Below are 15211 nucleotides of genomic sequence, written 5' to 3' on the forward strand. Positions count from 1 at the left end.
CGTGCTCCAACCCAGCGAGCACCTGCTCCGAAATTATATAAATCCGAGTCCGCGAGTTGTTTTGAGCAGAGAGAGAGCCTAGGATACGGTTCGCATGCTCCTGGGGCAATATCAGAAGAAGATCCCCCATCATCCTTCATATGTCTCATCAAAAAAAAACAAAAAAAAAAAAAAAAAAAAAAAAAAAAAACGTTTAAGGATGATGGAAAGGGACCAGAGCTAGTGTTACACACCCCCGAGCATGCGTTGTAACCTGAGGAGAAAAGAGAGGCTGAGTTTGGGAAGATAAGAAGAGGAGAGCGATTAGAGGTTGTGGACATCAATGAGTCCACTCTCCCTTACCATTTTGTGCGATATCCTGCATCTCTTTCGAAGTAATGGTAACCCCTAAACACTCTATAGCTCCACCATTAAAACAGCCTTTTATCTACCAAGCCTCGATTTCACTAGCTTAATGCCCTTAATGAGAAGCTCACGCCAATTTTAATTGAATGTAAAGAGTCTTTGTCTGGAAAGTGATCTTTTTCTGGGTTTGATTGTCAATTATGGTTCTGGTTTTGGAGATGTTTGCTGGAGAAGTTTTTGGTATAGCTTGTTCTAACACATGTGGTCTGCAGGTCATGGTCTACTCACGGTTTCTGAGATTTTTGCGAGTTCCCACCTTGGCTCTCTTGGTTCTTGGTTTGAGTTTGTTTGAGGACAAACAAAGATCTAAGTCCGGGGGAGTTGATATGTTACGGTTTTGACTCACTTTGACCCTGTTTATTTGATAGTTTTGTAGTTGTTTGAGTCCTTTTCAGGTTATAATAAGAGGCTAGGAAGCTAAAAGCAAGGATTGGAACAGCAGGAGCAATCAGAGCAGAAAGGAGTTGAATTGGAGCAGAAAAGCTGATTTTAGACCCAGGAGCACATGCTCCCGATTTCCGAGCACATGCTCCCAACTCTACGGATTCATGACGACACGTGGCAAGCATCTAGGCGCCAATTCCCTGCCTAATTCCCCTTATTTTAGGCGATCCTTTGTGAGAGAAAGAGAGAGGAGATCGATTTTTAATAGGGAGATTTGATTTGGATTCTTTCCTTATTTTTCTCTACTTGTATGCTATTTAAGGAGAAAAATATACTCTTTCTTTTTGGTTTTTTGAGCGACGTTTTTGAGAGAGGGAGAAGAGCGGCTACCTTGTGAAGGATTCTCTGAACCCTTTTTATTTTTATGTCATTGAATTTCTCATCTTTTGCTATGATTCATTTCTCTATGTCTGAGTAGATTTCTTTGCTAGATTAGGGGTTTCAAAGGGGTTTCATGGGTTAGCAACAGAACACAAATAGGGCTTTATATAATTGATTGTCTTCACTATTGTTAGACTTAATGCTTAGGTTGATTTGATCACCCAATCTATGATTCTAGGTTTATCTATTCATCAAAAGTGTAATAGGTTGCTAGAAAAGACATTAGTGGGCAAATTATCCTAGACCTGCGAAAGTTGATGTGTAGGTGATTTGTGAACTTATCATTCCTGTTCTTTAATGCTTGTCTGCGATTCTGGGCTCAAACGACAGTTTAGGGTTTATGGACCGCCGAGCATGTGCTCCGGATGTCTGAGCAGGTGCTCCGCGTTTCCGCACAGAATCGATCAGATAGAGTTATTGATGCCACGACAGTGGATCAGTTTATATTTATGTTTGAGTTCTAGACTGGTACTTAATCTATGCCCTGAATAGTTGTTTAGTTGCTATCTCTGAAATTCCCGAGAATCACCCCTGATCTAGTGTTTTGTTTATTGCCTTTTTATACCGTTTTTAATCGCTTAAATTGTTACCAAAAAACCAACTTTGAATTGTCTTAGCTTGAAATTGAACCAATAGAACCATAGAGTAAAACTTGGTCTTCGTGGGATTCGACCCCTAAGTACTACTTCTTTGCTGTGCACTTGCAGTAGGAAAATAGGGTTTAAAACTCTGTGTATCATGGACCTGATGGCATATTCTTATCTCAGCGGAAATATTGTCTTGATATCATTGATGAGTGTGGTCTTTCCGGCTCGTCTCCGTTTGATACTCTTATGGAGCAAAATCATACGCTGTTGAATTCCACGAGTGAACCGTACTCAGACCCGGCACAATATCGACGTCTTGTTGGACGTCTTGTCTATCTGACTCATACGCGTCATGAACTGAGTTACGTTGTGAACATTCTTGCTCAGTTCATGCAGATTCCTCTTGTCGATCATTTGGATGCGGCACAACGTGTGGTTCGTTACTTAAAGTCCTCTCCTGGTCAAGGTGTCGTTCTTTCTTCCACCGCTTCGCTCCAAGTGAATGCCTATTGTGATTCCGATTACAACAAATGTCCTTCTACTTGGCGGTCTCTTACTGGTTACATTGTTATGCTTGGTGATTCACCACTTCAATGGAAGACAAAGAAGCAAAGTCGTGTGTCTCTTTCATCGGCTGAGCCAGAGTATCGTGCCATGGCTATGACTTGTACGGAGCTCTTGTGGCTAAAGGAGATTTTGCAGTTTCTTGGCGTCGATCATACTCAGCCCATGCGTTTATTCAGTGATAGTCAAGCAGCTCTTCAAATCGCAGCAAATTCTGTCTTTCATGAACGAACCAAGCATATTGAAAGTGATTGTCATTTTATTCGTGATGAGATTACTGCCGGTACCATTTCTACTACTCACATTCCTACTAAAGAACAGCCAGCTGATATCTTTACTAAGGCTCTCGGCTGTGATCAGTTCAAGTATCTATGGTCCAAGTTGGGTGTTCTAAATTTACACACTCCACCTTGAAAGGGAGTGTTACGGAAAAGGATATGTTCCATATCTTCTTGAGTATATCTTTAGTCAATATTCTCTACTTGTACATCAAGTCTCTTGTATCTATATATACTCTTTACCTATCAATAAGAAATCCAACGTTTTCTCTGAGATTTAGATTAACTCTACTTTGCACACAACATATGTTCTCTGTCCAAATTAAGGTAACGTTTTCAAAACCCAAAAGATATCTCACAAGAACACTTTGAAAACATACGGTCAAATCCACACTTGAGAAAGAAACAAAAAAAATATCAAATACCACATATATAGGAGACTAGAAGTGTATCAACTTAGCCATATGGATAATTTACCTGTTCGAGAGGCAAAAACGTAGGTTGATACACGTGCATTACCCCATCGGATTTGGATCCATTGGGATTTTCATAAGACTGAAAAACCAAAACTTTCTTCTCGCCAATCTTAACGCCATTGGTATCTTTCCACCTATGTTGCATGAAAACTCTTTTTGAAGTGCGTTTCTTGTTTCCGAAACGTTTCGGAAACAAAAACTCGTGGAAACTCGGAAACAAGTCACAAAAACATGATTCCTAAAAATTTCTGTTTGGAAACACGATGGAAACTCCGTTTCCGTTTTGGAAACGCGATGAAAACTCTTTTTTATAATTTCAAAATTTAATAAATAAATAAATTGAAAATATAAGAATTCTTGATACATATAATGATAAAAAATATAAAATAATTAGTAGCTTAAAAGTTAAAATCCCTAAATATATGGCGATGCTGGTCAAAAAATTTGATTTTGAATGTTTATTTTTTTAAGTTTTTATTTTTAATTAAACTATTTAATATTTATGTTTTGAATTTGTGTTGTTTCAGATTTTTTAATATGATTTTTATGTTTGGAGATTTATTATATCTATGTATATATATATATATATATATATATATATATATATATATATATGTTTTCCACACGTTTCCATTACTTAATTTTTGAAAAAATTGTTTCCCGTTTCCGAAATGTTTCGTTTCGGCATTTTCGTTTCCGTTTCCATGTAACCTATCTTTCCACTTACCAATGATTGGTGTGTTGAATCCATTTTCTTTCCAAAAACCCGTTTTCAATAATATATAGTCAATTTTTATAACGATATATATATATATATATATTTGTTTTGGTAACTTACGAAAATTCTTTTTTTTTGCTAAACAACTTACGAAAATTCTTTAATTCCAAATAAGATATAACAAATATATAAGAGAAGTTGACGACGTCAAAAAGATAGATATATTTATTGGCAATCCCGAATTATGATTCTCACTAAAGTAAGAACATGTATAACCAAATAAGGCAAATAGAATTAGGATCGGACCATTTTCCTAATACCTTCTTAGACAGAAATGGTTCGAGAGAGAAAGTGACAACATCAACAAGGTAAAGGCTCCAATCCAATATATCTTCCTCATCCTCCTCCGCCGCTTTACTACTTGGCAGTGAAACTTCTCCTGCAACACAAAAACACCTCTCAAACTTAGACCAATTCACACTCTGTTTTTTTTCTACGCATCAACAACTCTGAAGTCTGAACAACCAAAGTTGGAGCCTTGGAGGTGGTAAAAAATAAAGGTTATCATTAGGCAATTTAGGCTAATGGGGTTTAGACTTAAACATCAACAATGACAACATGCACGTGTACACATATATGATGATTGTTGATTAAAAAGAGTCCAAAAGAGATATTAGACTTATTTGAACCCTCTTGATTTTATGATTATTTATTCTTGTTCCTACAAGAGTCGAGGTTGATTGCTGCTACGTCAAATTAAATTAGACCATTTGGGTTACTTTAGCTGTATGATACACTAGGATTTCAAATTATTGTATTTTAAATAATAATTTTTAATTTATTTAGTTTTTAAATTCTCAATCAATTAACTTTTTTCTAATTAATTTAGAATTTTATTTAGAATTTTTTTTCTTCTTATTATTTTTTATAAAATTAATAACTTAATTACATTAAATTTGTTGTTAGATAGAATATAAAATTCTAGATTTGTTTTGTTCTCTAGAATTAAACAGAGGTATATGCCTATATAATATGTTAGTGTATACTTTTATGTGTATTTAATTTTTTTTCTTTTGGAATATTAAGAATGTGTTATAGTATGTATAACCATTTGTAGTTCATGTACTAAATAATTTATAAGTTAATTTTCAAAACGATGATTAAAACTCTACAGTATATATGAGATAAACTAATAGTTTTAGTGTTGGTTTTATAGTCCAAATCCGCTATGTTAGGCGGGTCAGACAGCATGTTCAAAGATTGTTAATCCACAAAAACTCATCATACAAACCCGTTAAAGTAAAATTTAGTTTTAAATATGTTGAGATCAATGCGTTGAGATCAAAATCTCGGCATGATCCTTGATTGAAAATCAATTCGTTTATTGAGTAGGCCGATTGTTTAGGAAATTTATGTATGAAAAAATTAAAATATTATTTTGTAAAATTGGAAATTTCATATTAATCAAATTAGTTATAAATTTAATACTTAATGTTAAAGAGAGTGGCTTCCATTGTTTTGAAAATTTATTTAGAAAAGAAAATCTTGTTTTCAAAAATAGAAATTTAATATTAATTAATTAAATAAAAAACAAATTAATAATTAATAACAACGACAGTCTTGTAAATAAATGGTAATTTCAGTATTTATTTGCTAAATGTACTTGAAAAATGTATATATAGATTCAATTTTTTATTACGACAACTAATTTGACTTCGGTGACCATTAAATTTACCATCATAAACAGATTCATTAAGCATACATAACCGAAGTCTCTGACGAGCTCCTCGTCATTCGGACGGAATCCGAACCCAACTTTATCCTCCATTATTCTCAAAAAGGAATCAAAACCCACCGATTTCGATGGTAAAAGACTAAAGTGCTTTGCCGCCGAGATCGTTCTGTGTATTTTTCCGATTATATATTTGTTTTGTTTTTGTTTGGTATATATTTAATTTGGAGGGAGGAAGACAGTGAAAGCAAGGCGTTTAAATAACCCCCGACAAATATTTGTTTTTATTTTATTTTAATTAAATTTATATGGATCTTCGGTTCAATTGGTATATGGTTCCGGTCTTAACAATTTTGAAAATTACTGATTAATCAATGTAAGCAAACAGAAATCGGATTTAAACCAACTAACATACTGTAGTACTGCATTTATCGATTAAAGAAGAGGAATTAAGAATTAATTTTATATAATCGGTTTTAGGATTTGGATTTTGGATTGAATCGGTTTGGGTGAACCGTCGATTATATTAAACAGCATCCCCTATACTGTAGTAGTATAAGAAAAAGAAAATATATTTAAAAAATAAAAATGGAAAAGCTTATTAAGGAAGGTGATGGGTCCCAAAGCAAAAAACAAAGGTGATCAACTCGAATCTGCCTTGTGGCTTCCTTAATTATGCCGTGTGAACACGCTTACTATTTTCATCTTATTCCTTTTTAGAAAACATTATTGAGGGTGCTTATCTTTAATCTTGTTAAGATTTTTGTTTTCTTTTTATGGCGAATTGTTGTAAGCTTTTTTTTTTTTAATTTAGACCATGTTGTTTGTGAGCTTCTCGCTAATGGTTGCAATTATGTATATTGTGTTGTGTCTACGAACTCAAAACGATCGATCGAGCCATTTTCCAAACCGAGCAAATGACAACAACTTTATATAAACTTCCACCATTAATTAGAATATACAAAGTAGGCAGTAGGTAATTAGAAGAAAATTCTAACATCCCTAGAAAATTATTGCTTTCTTCTTGCCTTGCTGGCATTTTCGTACCTATTTCCAAATTTAATTCATGCATTTAGACAGATGATATGCATGGCAATGGCATAGAGATATATAGATGTGGCACCAAAAAAAATAACATTATAATTACAAAATCTTAAAGGAGTTTTGATTTCGTATCTCCAAATGACGGAACCTAGGCTACATTCATGATCCTTTTCTTCTTCTTTTGAATTTTCATTCACATCATATATGTATATATATATATATATATATATATATATATAAATACACACTTTACCTAATGTTTATGTGAGTATTGAACTAATTAAAGGTTCCTCTAATTTACATCCCATTTTTGTATAATAGAGATGTGTCGTTGTAGATAACATAATGTTGATAACGTTAGATTATTTATGATAATGTTGGTTATCTATGATAATACCAAGCCTTTCATCTTAATCTATACTTTTTGCTGTTACTATCATTAGATTTTCATTATGGAAAATGACTTTCATTACTAAATTCAATTTTCTAAGTTATATTGTTGCACCAAATTTGGTCTTTAATGTTGGCTAATGTTAGTTAAATTCCAATATTTTCAAAGTTTAATAACAGCTTAGGTTTGCCCTAAGTCTCATGTGTTCTCAATTTCTCAAAGCTCTACTTATAAAACTTGATAGTGATTATGAGCGAAATCATACCTTATAATCTTTGTTATTGCATGGAACGGTGGTGGTCTCCACAGCCACATGAGGGCTATGAACCTTATGGTTCTTTACCTCAACCAACTCTGTATCCTAATGGTACTATGATGGCGGTTAAGATGAACATCAGTCTCAATGCACAAAAATTCTTGAATAAAACTGATTCATTATTATTATAGCCAAACCAATTTATTATTACACTGATTGATCGAGTCCTAATTGTCAGTTTTATTAAAAAAATTCCACAACATACGAAAATTCCAAACCAAAATAGGGTTTTTAGCATTCTTTCTTTTTTTAATAATAATATATAAGCAATTTTAAAAACGATATATAATCCTTTTTTTTGGTAACATACGAAAATTCTTTAATTCCAAATAAGATACAACAAATATATAAGATAAGTTGACGACGTCAAAAAGTTAGATATATTTATTAAGCAAGTACATTGCTAACCATATTCACCATTTTGGATTTGTTATGTGTTGTAAGTTGAATAAATAAAATAAATGGAAAAAGTTTACCTCTGGAACGGTCAAGAGATCTGGACCGTTTAATTTCATCACGTTACAACAACTGAGAGAGATCGGGTCATTAACTTAACCTAAACGGTAAGTTTTAAATATTATGTGGGACCGGGACGATCTACTATTACGTACTTCTTCTCTCTTCCCCTCTATTTGACGCTCAAAACCACATATTATCTTCTGTTTGACTTGACAAGAGTGGAAGAGATGAAGAATAGGTACCTTTCATCGTCACTTTTGCAATAGCTGTCAAAGAAACCCATCAAAGACAAAGGATGGGAGAACCAACACATAGAAAAGTTTATAACTACGTATGATCAAAAGGAAGAAGATTATTTCTACGCCAATCCTCAAGAATGTATCGGTGACAACTCAATAAGAGATTTACATGTGCTTAACGATCTCAACTTCTTTCTCTATATCTATAAGTGGAGGAGCCATTGTCGACACAGAAAAACATCAAGAGACATCGCAGATCCTTACTTACTTCTTCGCCATTTGTCACGCTTTTTAAAAATGATCTCTGAAACGAAAAATACTTAATTTCAATCATAACAGAGTTTAGTAAAACTGAGATTTACTAAACAGTTAACATGAATCACAGAAAATTATTCAAGCATCTATTAGTGGAAGAAGACTGATCTTGGAAAGTATTCAAGCATCTATTGACATACTGCAGGGAACATATTTGCCTTAGAGAGGTTGTCTATATAACCTTCATTGGCAATCCCGAATTATGATTCTCACTAAAGTAAGAATCAAATAAGGCAAATAGAATTAGGATCGGACCATTTTCCTCCTCCGCCGCTTTACTACCTGGCAGTGAAACTTCTCCTGCAACACAAAAACACCTCTCAAACTTAGACCAATGCACACTCTGTTTTTTTTTTCTACGTATCAACAACTCTGAACCAAATATTATTGGTTATCATTAGGCAATTTAGGCTAAAATGGGCTTTAGACGTAAACATCAACAATGACAACATGCACGTGTGCACACATATATGATGATGTTGATCAAAAAGAGTCCAAAAGAGATATTAGACTTATTTGAAGCATCTTGATTTTATAATTTTTTATTCTTGTTTTCTTTTGTTGAGTCGAGGTTGATTGCTGCTACGTCAGATTAAATTTGACCATCTGGGTTAGCTGTATGATAAATTCAATTTTTACAAATAATTTGACTTCGCTGCCATTAAATTTACCATCATAAACAGATTCATTAAGCATACATAACCGAAGTCTCTGATACTCTTTTCTCGTTGGCTTTGAACTTTTTTTAAGTTGTAAAGTTTTTTATATAAACATCTTCGGCCATCTACTTCTTCATCTTCCTCTTCTTCTTCTTCGTCATGTCCAACTTTCTCTAGAAAATTTTAGAGACAACCGAAGTCAGCAAATCAAATTCATGCAACGCAAATGTAAATCAGATTTATCTCTTTCTGTTGAAAACTCCCAAGGAAATTTTTTACAGATATGAAAACGTGCCTTTGAGTGGCTGCTCTTCATCACCACAGAATTCATCAGATGGAAACATTTAAGCCCGGCTTTGACCACCTTAGGCTTCGACTTTCTCTACAATGTTTTAGAGACAACCAAAGGTTACTACTAAAATCAAAGATTTTTTTTGTCTATTTAATTATCATTAAGAAGATACTTTGAGAGAAACTTGCCTTTGAAGAGTAGTCACCTCCGGGGCCGGGGGGAAAGTAAGTAAGGTTAAAGTACTGCAAACGAACGAGTAACATCATGGGGTGAGACGGACGAAAGAAAGAAAGGTAAACAACTTAAAAGACTACCCAAAAAAAAAAAAAAAACAATGTGCTTACTCTGCGTTTATGTTCTTCAGAGTTGAGATGCGTGGTGAAATCTTCAAGGAGTTGGCATTTAAAATACTTAAAGCTTGTGTAATGACAACAGAGTGTGCAAACAAAAGAGGCAGAATCACCGGTTTCACACTGCAGGGGAGGCTGCTGTCTTTTTGTCTCCCCATCCATTTCTTCTTCAGGCTGCTGTCTTTTTGTCTCCCCATCCATTTCTTCTTCAAGACGAGCAGGAGGGCAAAGTAAACTTTGTCATTCCCAAATGGAAGCAGTGGAGAGGCCTGGAACAGGTTTAACAGTATCTCCATACACCAGCAAAATGTCGAATCCACGATTGTGCAGGTAGGAAATGCCGCGGGAGACGTTATAGATATTGTCAGAATCCGATATGAACATAATCTTCCCCGGTGGTGGATTAGCATGTGACCAATTAAGCATATGAGACAAAACTTTCCCGCTACCTGTCCCAGTACCTGAAGGATATACATTCAGACAAGAGTTGAGAGACGATTCCAGTCGAAGACAACCCTAATAATTAATTTCCACTTTTCGTTGGTTGTAGAAAGAGATGAGAAAATTAAATAACCTCGTGGGACGAATTGAACAACGACTCCAGTCGAAGACAACTCTCGCAGGTCTTCATCAGTGATGCCTTCCAATTCGCCCATGACATTGATGGTGAGAGGACATGAGCAGCCAATCTTCTCCACCAACACTGCTTCTATGCGCGGACGGATCTGACCAACATCATAACCATCCGGAATCGGACAGTTGTTGACATCAATCCACACCGACGTCGGAGTCGCCTCTTTGTTCTTCAACATCATCCTATATAATAAACACATCACAAAGATCCAAGTTACGTTTTTTGTACAAATCAATCATACATCAGATAATAGCAATTTGTGACCAAACCTCGGCCAGGCAAACAAAGACGCAACTTCTCTTCTCTCGCAAGTCAGTCGAGAGCTTCTTCTAGGGTTTCTCTCAACTTTTTACATTTACGTATATCCGCCACTTAATGGGCTATCTAATGGGCTCTAAATGTTATCTTTCGCTCAGGTTACTACTAGTAGTAGTAGTCTACTACTGTATGTCTACCTTAAAAAAAAAACGAAAATGAATTCAAAAAGATCAACGATGTCAACGATGACAACATGCACGTGTACACATATATGTATGATAATGTTGAAAAAAAAGTCCAAAAAGAGACTCTTGACATAATAACTAAATTGAAGCATATATGATATATCTATTCTTGTTTTCTTTTGTTGAACGAAATCTTTTGTGGGGTTTAGGTAGGAGTAGGAACTAAGAAGAGTCGACGTTAATTGCTGCTACGTCAAATAAAATTTGACCATTTGGGTTAGCTGCACGATAAATTCAAATTTTACAACTCGGAGTTAACTGACTACTTCTTATCACAAATATTTACCTTTTACTATATAAAAAAATGGAACACACGTCCAGGATGGAAAAGTTGCAAAACAAGATAAGACATTGTCGGTCAATTGGTAAATCTTTGTCTTCTCTACCACTTCTTATCACAAAATAACACACCATTTTTATATATTAGGACACAGCACACATACAGTATGAAAAAAAGTTACAAAACAAGATTAGAAGAACAAAAGGTGTTTCATGTTTGATGTTTGTGATCTCATTTATTTAACATCATGTTCTTGAGATAGGAGAACATAGGCGAATTTTCTTGACGAATTTTTGTACCATCCTGAGAAAGAAGTTACCAGTTCTTTTGTTCTTCTTGATCATCTCTTGACCCAATTTATGCTCTCCAATCTCAGTCCCACGTGCATCATCACAAGGATTCATCTTCTTCTTCATCTCATTTGTATCAACATTAGTTCTGAGAGCTTGGCTCACCTTGAACCATCATATCAAAGAAACCAAAACGTTTGTGAGTAATGAATGGCACAAAGTAGCATTAAGGATTGTTAGCCTCAGTGAAAGAGAGATAATAAAGCTCACCTCTTGAGTTAGTGGTGACACTAACTCGACTGTCGAATTAGGAGGCTCTTGCAGGTCTTTGATTTGGTCTATGCGATGATTTGAGCTACCAAAACTATCATCACAAGTGCTCGAAGTTCCAATAGAATTCTGTCATATATATCAACCAAAATTTAGCTTTTATGAGATGAAATATGAAAACAGAGGATTCTCAAGGTAAAACATTGCTTACGGTGGCTGGAGATAGAAAATCAGAATCATTATCATCACTGCTATCGTCAGTGAAGACACCAGTCAATGACTGTGGAGGTCTGTAATCGTTGCGATTGTCCTGCAAAAACATGATATTCCTCTCCTCACCATCATTATCATTCAACCATGTTTTCCATTCCTCCTCTTTACTAGCTATAATTGCTGCATCATCGAGTTGATGAGCCTCTTCCTGCAAACCAAACTGACTTGAATCCTGAAAAAAAGGAGAAGAACACAAATAAGAGTCGGTCGTTGTCAGACATAAAAGAAGAGAAACAGAGAAAGGTATCGAGATTGACCCACCTCAGATCCTCCAGAATTGTTCACAAGATGTAAAGGGATTAAAGAGCGACTCTGCTCAATTTCACTACCAGCAGAGGGAGAAGAAACCTCGTTCTCTTCACCCTTAAACGTTACTTTACAGATGGTGTATGTCATCATCATCTGTAACAGTTACACAAAATCATTACTGTACAGATTCAAATCAAATCACCATCGCAGCTCAAAAAAGTTACAAAATAAAACCCCAAAAAAAAAAAAAAAAAACAGAGTACCTGAACAGGGGAGAGAAGGTGGTACTCGTGCATAACCCAATCGGATTTGGAGCCACCGAGTTCCTTACTCAAGTAAAACATCAAAACCCTTCTCGCACCGATCTTAACACGGTTGCGTATGATAGACTTTGGTTTACCAGTTATCTTCCAATACCCAGATTTCGTTTTTCTGATCTGTTGCTCACCTCTGTCGTATTTGTTTACCTTACGGCTGAAGAAACACCAAGACTTATCTTTCAATTTGATCCTGGACTGACCTGACCAAACAAACAAAAATCTCAAAATCAGAAACTAGCTGATGATTTGATTTGATATAACAGTCAGTACTGTACTGAGAGGGTAACTCGTGAGATGGGACTTACAAGGTAACTCCCAAGGATCGAAGCTACAGATAGTGACAGTACTAATGACTTGATCTACACGGCTCGTGTCAGTTTCCAGATTTTTTGGCCGGAGGTAATCATCGACGATCTCCTCGTCGGTCGGACAGAATCTTAAACCCACCGGAGTCTCCATTTCTCCAGCAGCGATCATAAACGAAGACATAAAAAGGGATATAAAAAGAAGAGAAAAAGATCAAAATATGTAGGAGAGAGCTTTCGCCATTGTTGCTGTTCTTTTTGCAACTGCAAGTTAAATCCAAGGAGGAAGACGAATAAAGGGTTTCATTATTTATAGGGTTTTGTGCAAAAAAAAAATCCTCCAAACAATTATTTTTTGCAAGTTTACCCTTTAAATTCGGAAAAATGCAAGTCAACACCCCGAACTAAAAAGTAACCCGCTAAATAACCCTCCTATATTTTTTTTTCTTAAAATTTCTGGTATTATACGACTTAATAGTTTAACAATTACATAGATCGAGTGGTGCCTGCAGCAACAGGTATAACGCCGGGGTGAACAATCCCGGTACTAGAACAATACATAAAAAGAAAAAAAAAAGTTAGCTAGGTGGTGGGGCGATGGTGGAGGTCCGAAACCACAGCAGAAGCATGTCTTGAAGCTTTGGAATACTAGTCTTGCAGAACAGGTGTTTCGGATGCGACGATCAAGCTGAGCGAAAACTCCTTCACCGTGTGTCTTTTTTGAACATATTTTGAAACTTTGTCGTTTTGTAAACAAATTTTATACCAACAAACTGCAAAATAGAGGGCTCGAACTATGCTGTGTGTAAGAACTACTTAACCATCTACGCTACAAGAATATTTATACGAGACATACACAATATCTGTATAAGTCAGCTTCCGGAGAGAATTTGTTCGGATTCCGGAGATATTGAGGAATAAGAAAAATATTCCCCAACAAATTCTCTCGTACCTTGTGACTTTTAAGAAAAAACTAATACTATATAGTATTAACCAGAAAAGGAAGGGAAAATAGAGGATTAGCAAAGTTGCAATTTTGCTTTTAATCAAAAAGAAGGGCATATAGAATAGTAGTTACGTGATAGTTTCCATCACGTGCCACTAGTAGTTACCCCCAACACGCAACTCTGAAGAAATTACATTTATTTCATGAACATGTTTGATGTTTTCCCTTTATTACATTCGTTGGCCCATTCCGATGGTATCTGATTAAAAGTTAAACGTCATTTATGTTGAAACAGATACAAAAAGGTATCTCTATATGCGATTAGGAAGCTTCGTAGAAGCCGTAACCAGATAATATATAGGAAAAGAAGAATTGGCATGCCCATTCAAAGTTAATATTAAACTGCAAAAAAGAAAAAAACGATCTCATGATGAGGAATTTTTATCACTTACCTTCTGATCTCTTTAAGAATTTTGTTTTTTTATATATATATTAAAAAAACGAGAACCATAGACATACTGTATCCCTAAAGTAAACGAATATCTTGATGAGCATTTTTTTTTACGATGATTTATTGCAATTATAGCGAATTAGAATTTTTGAAGTGATATGATGTATTTGTGTATTTAGAAGGGTTAGTTGAGTTAAAATTGTGATGCTAAATACGTAGCAAGTTTAGTGAACATAAGTATATATCGCGTTCATAAAGAATATATACATTGCTTTCGCCAATCTTTTTTGTTTTAATATAAAAAGAGGGGAAAATGGTATTCATTTTTTTTTGAAAATTCTAATCAAAAGATTGACATAGTGACGTATATTACTCTTTCTTTTTCTTTTTTTTTTGGTTTTAATGGTTAAATGTTATACCAAAACAAACGAATGGATACATACTAAAAAACTAAGAACCCATTAGCTCTCTATCGGAGAGATACAAAAGTGGTTATTCATATTACACTTATCATGTGACAGTTGTTACTCCCACTCCCAGCACGTAGTATGATATTCATATTACTATATTTATTTATTATCTTAAACATGTTTCCGTTTGTTAAATTTGATGGCTCATTTTTTGGAAAAATCCAGAAAGGGTCTCCAGTTAACATTGACGTTTTAATTTATATATAGAGGAAACTTTGTAAAAGCCGTAGATTAAAAAAAAACAGACATCATATTTTAAAAGATAAAATAGAGGATAATCAAAATTAATCATAGTATAAAGTAATTTTTTTTGCTAAATCTTAGTAGATACGTTTATACTAGTAAAAAAATTACGAAGGCGCTGACCCAGTGCAAGGAGTGCATTTGTACCATTTAACCCAAATTTTTTTTTTTCTTTTGTTTTTACCCTAATTTTTATAAAATATGAACTAAATTAATAAAATTGTTTACACTTTAACCTAAATTTTAAACATATTGTAGCCTTCGCAACATTGGAGCTCAAGCTCGTTCTCTACAAACTGATGCATTGCCCTGAAGCTTGGTTAGTCA

The 15211-nt window shown here is 34.7% G+C and overlaps 2 protein-coding genes across 2 annotated transcripts; both read right to left on the bottom strand.

Moving 5' to 3' along the window:
- Nucleotides 1–2995: 2995 nt before the first annotated feature.
- Nucleotides 2996–5681, bottom strand: LOC109128622 (NAC (No Apical Meristem) domain transcriptional regulator superfamily protein). The gene is made up of 5 exons (XM_087484595.1): nt 5621–5681; nt 4174–4292; nt 3859–3980; nt 3137–3269; nt 2996–3052 (listed from the first exon to the last, which is right to left on the bottom strand). The coding sequence occupies exons 1-5, from the start codon at nt 5679–5681 to the stop codon at nt 2996–2998; spliced, it is 492 nt and encodes a 163-aa protein (XP_087340721.1).
- A 5501-nt stretch (nt 5682–11182) lies between these two features.
- Nucleotides 11183–13587, bottom strand: NAC003 (NAC domain containing protein 3). The gene is made up of 6 exons (XM_010458885.2): nt 12775–13587; nt 12413–12669; nt 12162–12302; nt 11839–12072; nt 11628–11756; nt 11183–11522 (listed from the first exon to the last, which is right to left on the bottom strand). Exons 1-6 carry the CDS (start codon nt 12956–12958, stop codon nt 11313–11315), a joined length of 1155 nt encoding a protein of 384 aa, XP_010457187.1. The 5' UTR covers nt 12959–13587; the 3' UTR covers nt 11183–11312.
- Nucleotides 13588–15211: the final 1624 nt, after the last annotated feature.

Source organism: Camelina sativa, chromosome 14 (genome assembly GCF_030686135.1).
Source record: "Camelina sativa cultivar CO46 ecotype springtype chromosome 14, ASM3068613v1".
NCBI lineage: Eukaryota > Viridiplantae > Streptophyta > Magnoliopsida > Brassicales > Brassicaceae > Camelina > Camelina sativa.

Coding starts and splice junctions, on each gene's coding strand:
- LOC109128622 (XM_087484595.1), bottom strand. CDS start 5,681: ATGGAGGATAAAGTTGGGTTCGGATTCCGTCCGAATGACGAGGAGCTC. Junction 4,293..5,620: donor GGAGCTCGTCAGAGACTTCG/GTTATGTATGCT, acceptor TTTGTGTTGCAG/GAGAAGTTTCACTGCCAAGT. Junction 3,981..4,173: donor AACCATTTCTGTCTAAGAAG/GTATTAGGAAAA, acceptor GCAAAAAAAAAG/AATTTTCGTAAGTTACCAAA.
- NAC003 (XM_010458885.2), bottom strand. CDS start 12,958: ATGTCTTCGTTTATGATCGCTGCTGGAGAAATGGAGACTCCGGTGGGT. Junction 12,303..12,412: donor ACCTTCTCTCCCCTGTTCAG/GTACTCTGTTTT, acceptor TAACTGTTACAG/ATGATGATGACATACACCAT. Junction 12,073..12,161: donor ACAATTCTGGAGGATCTGAG/GTGGGTCAATCT, acceptor CCTTTTTTTCAG/GATTCAAGTCAGTTTGGTTT.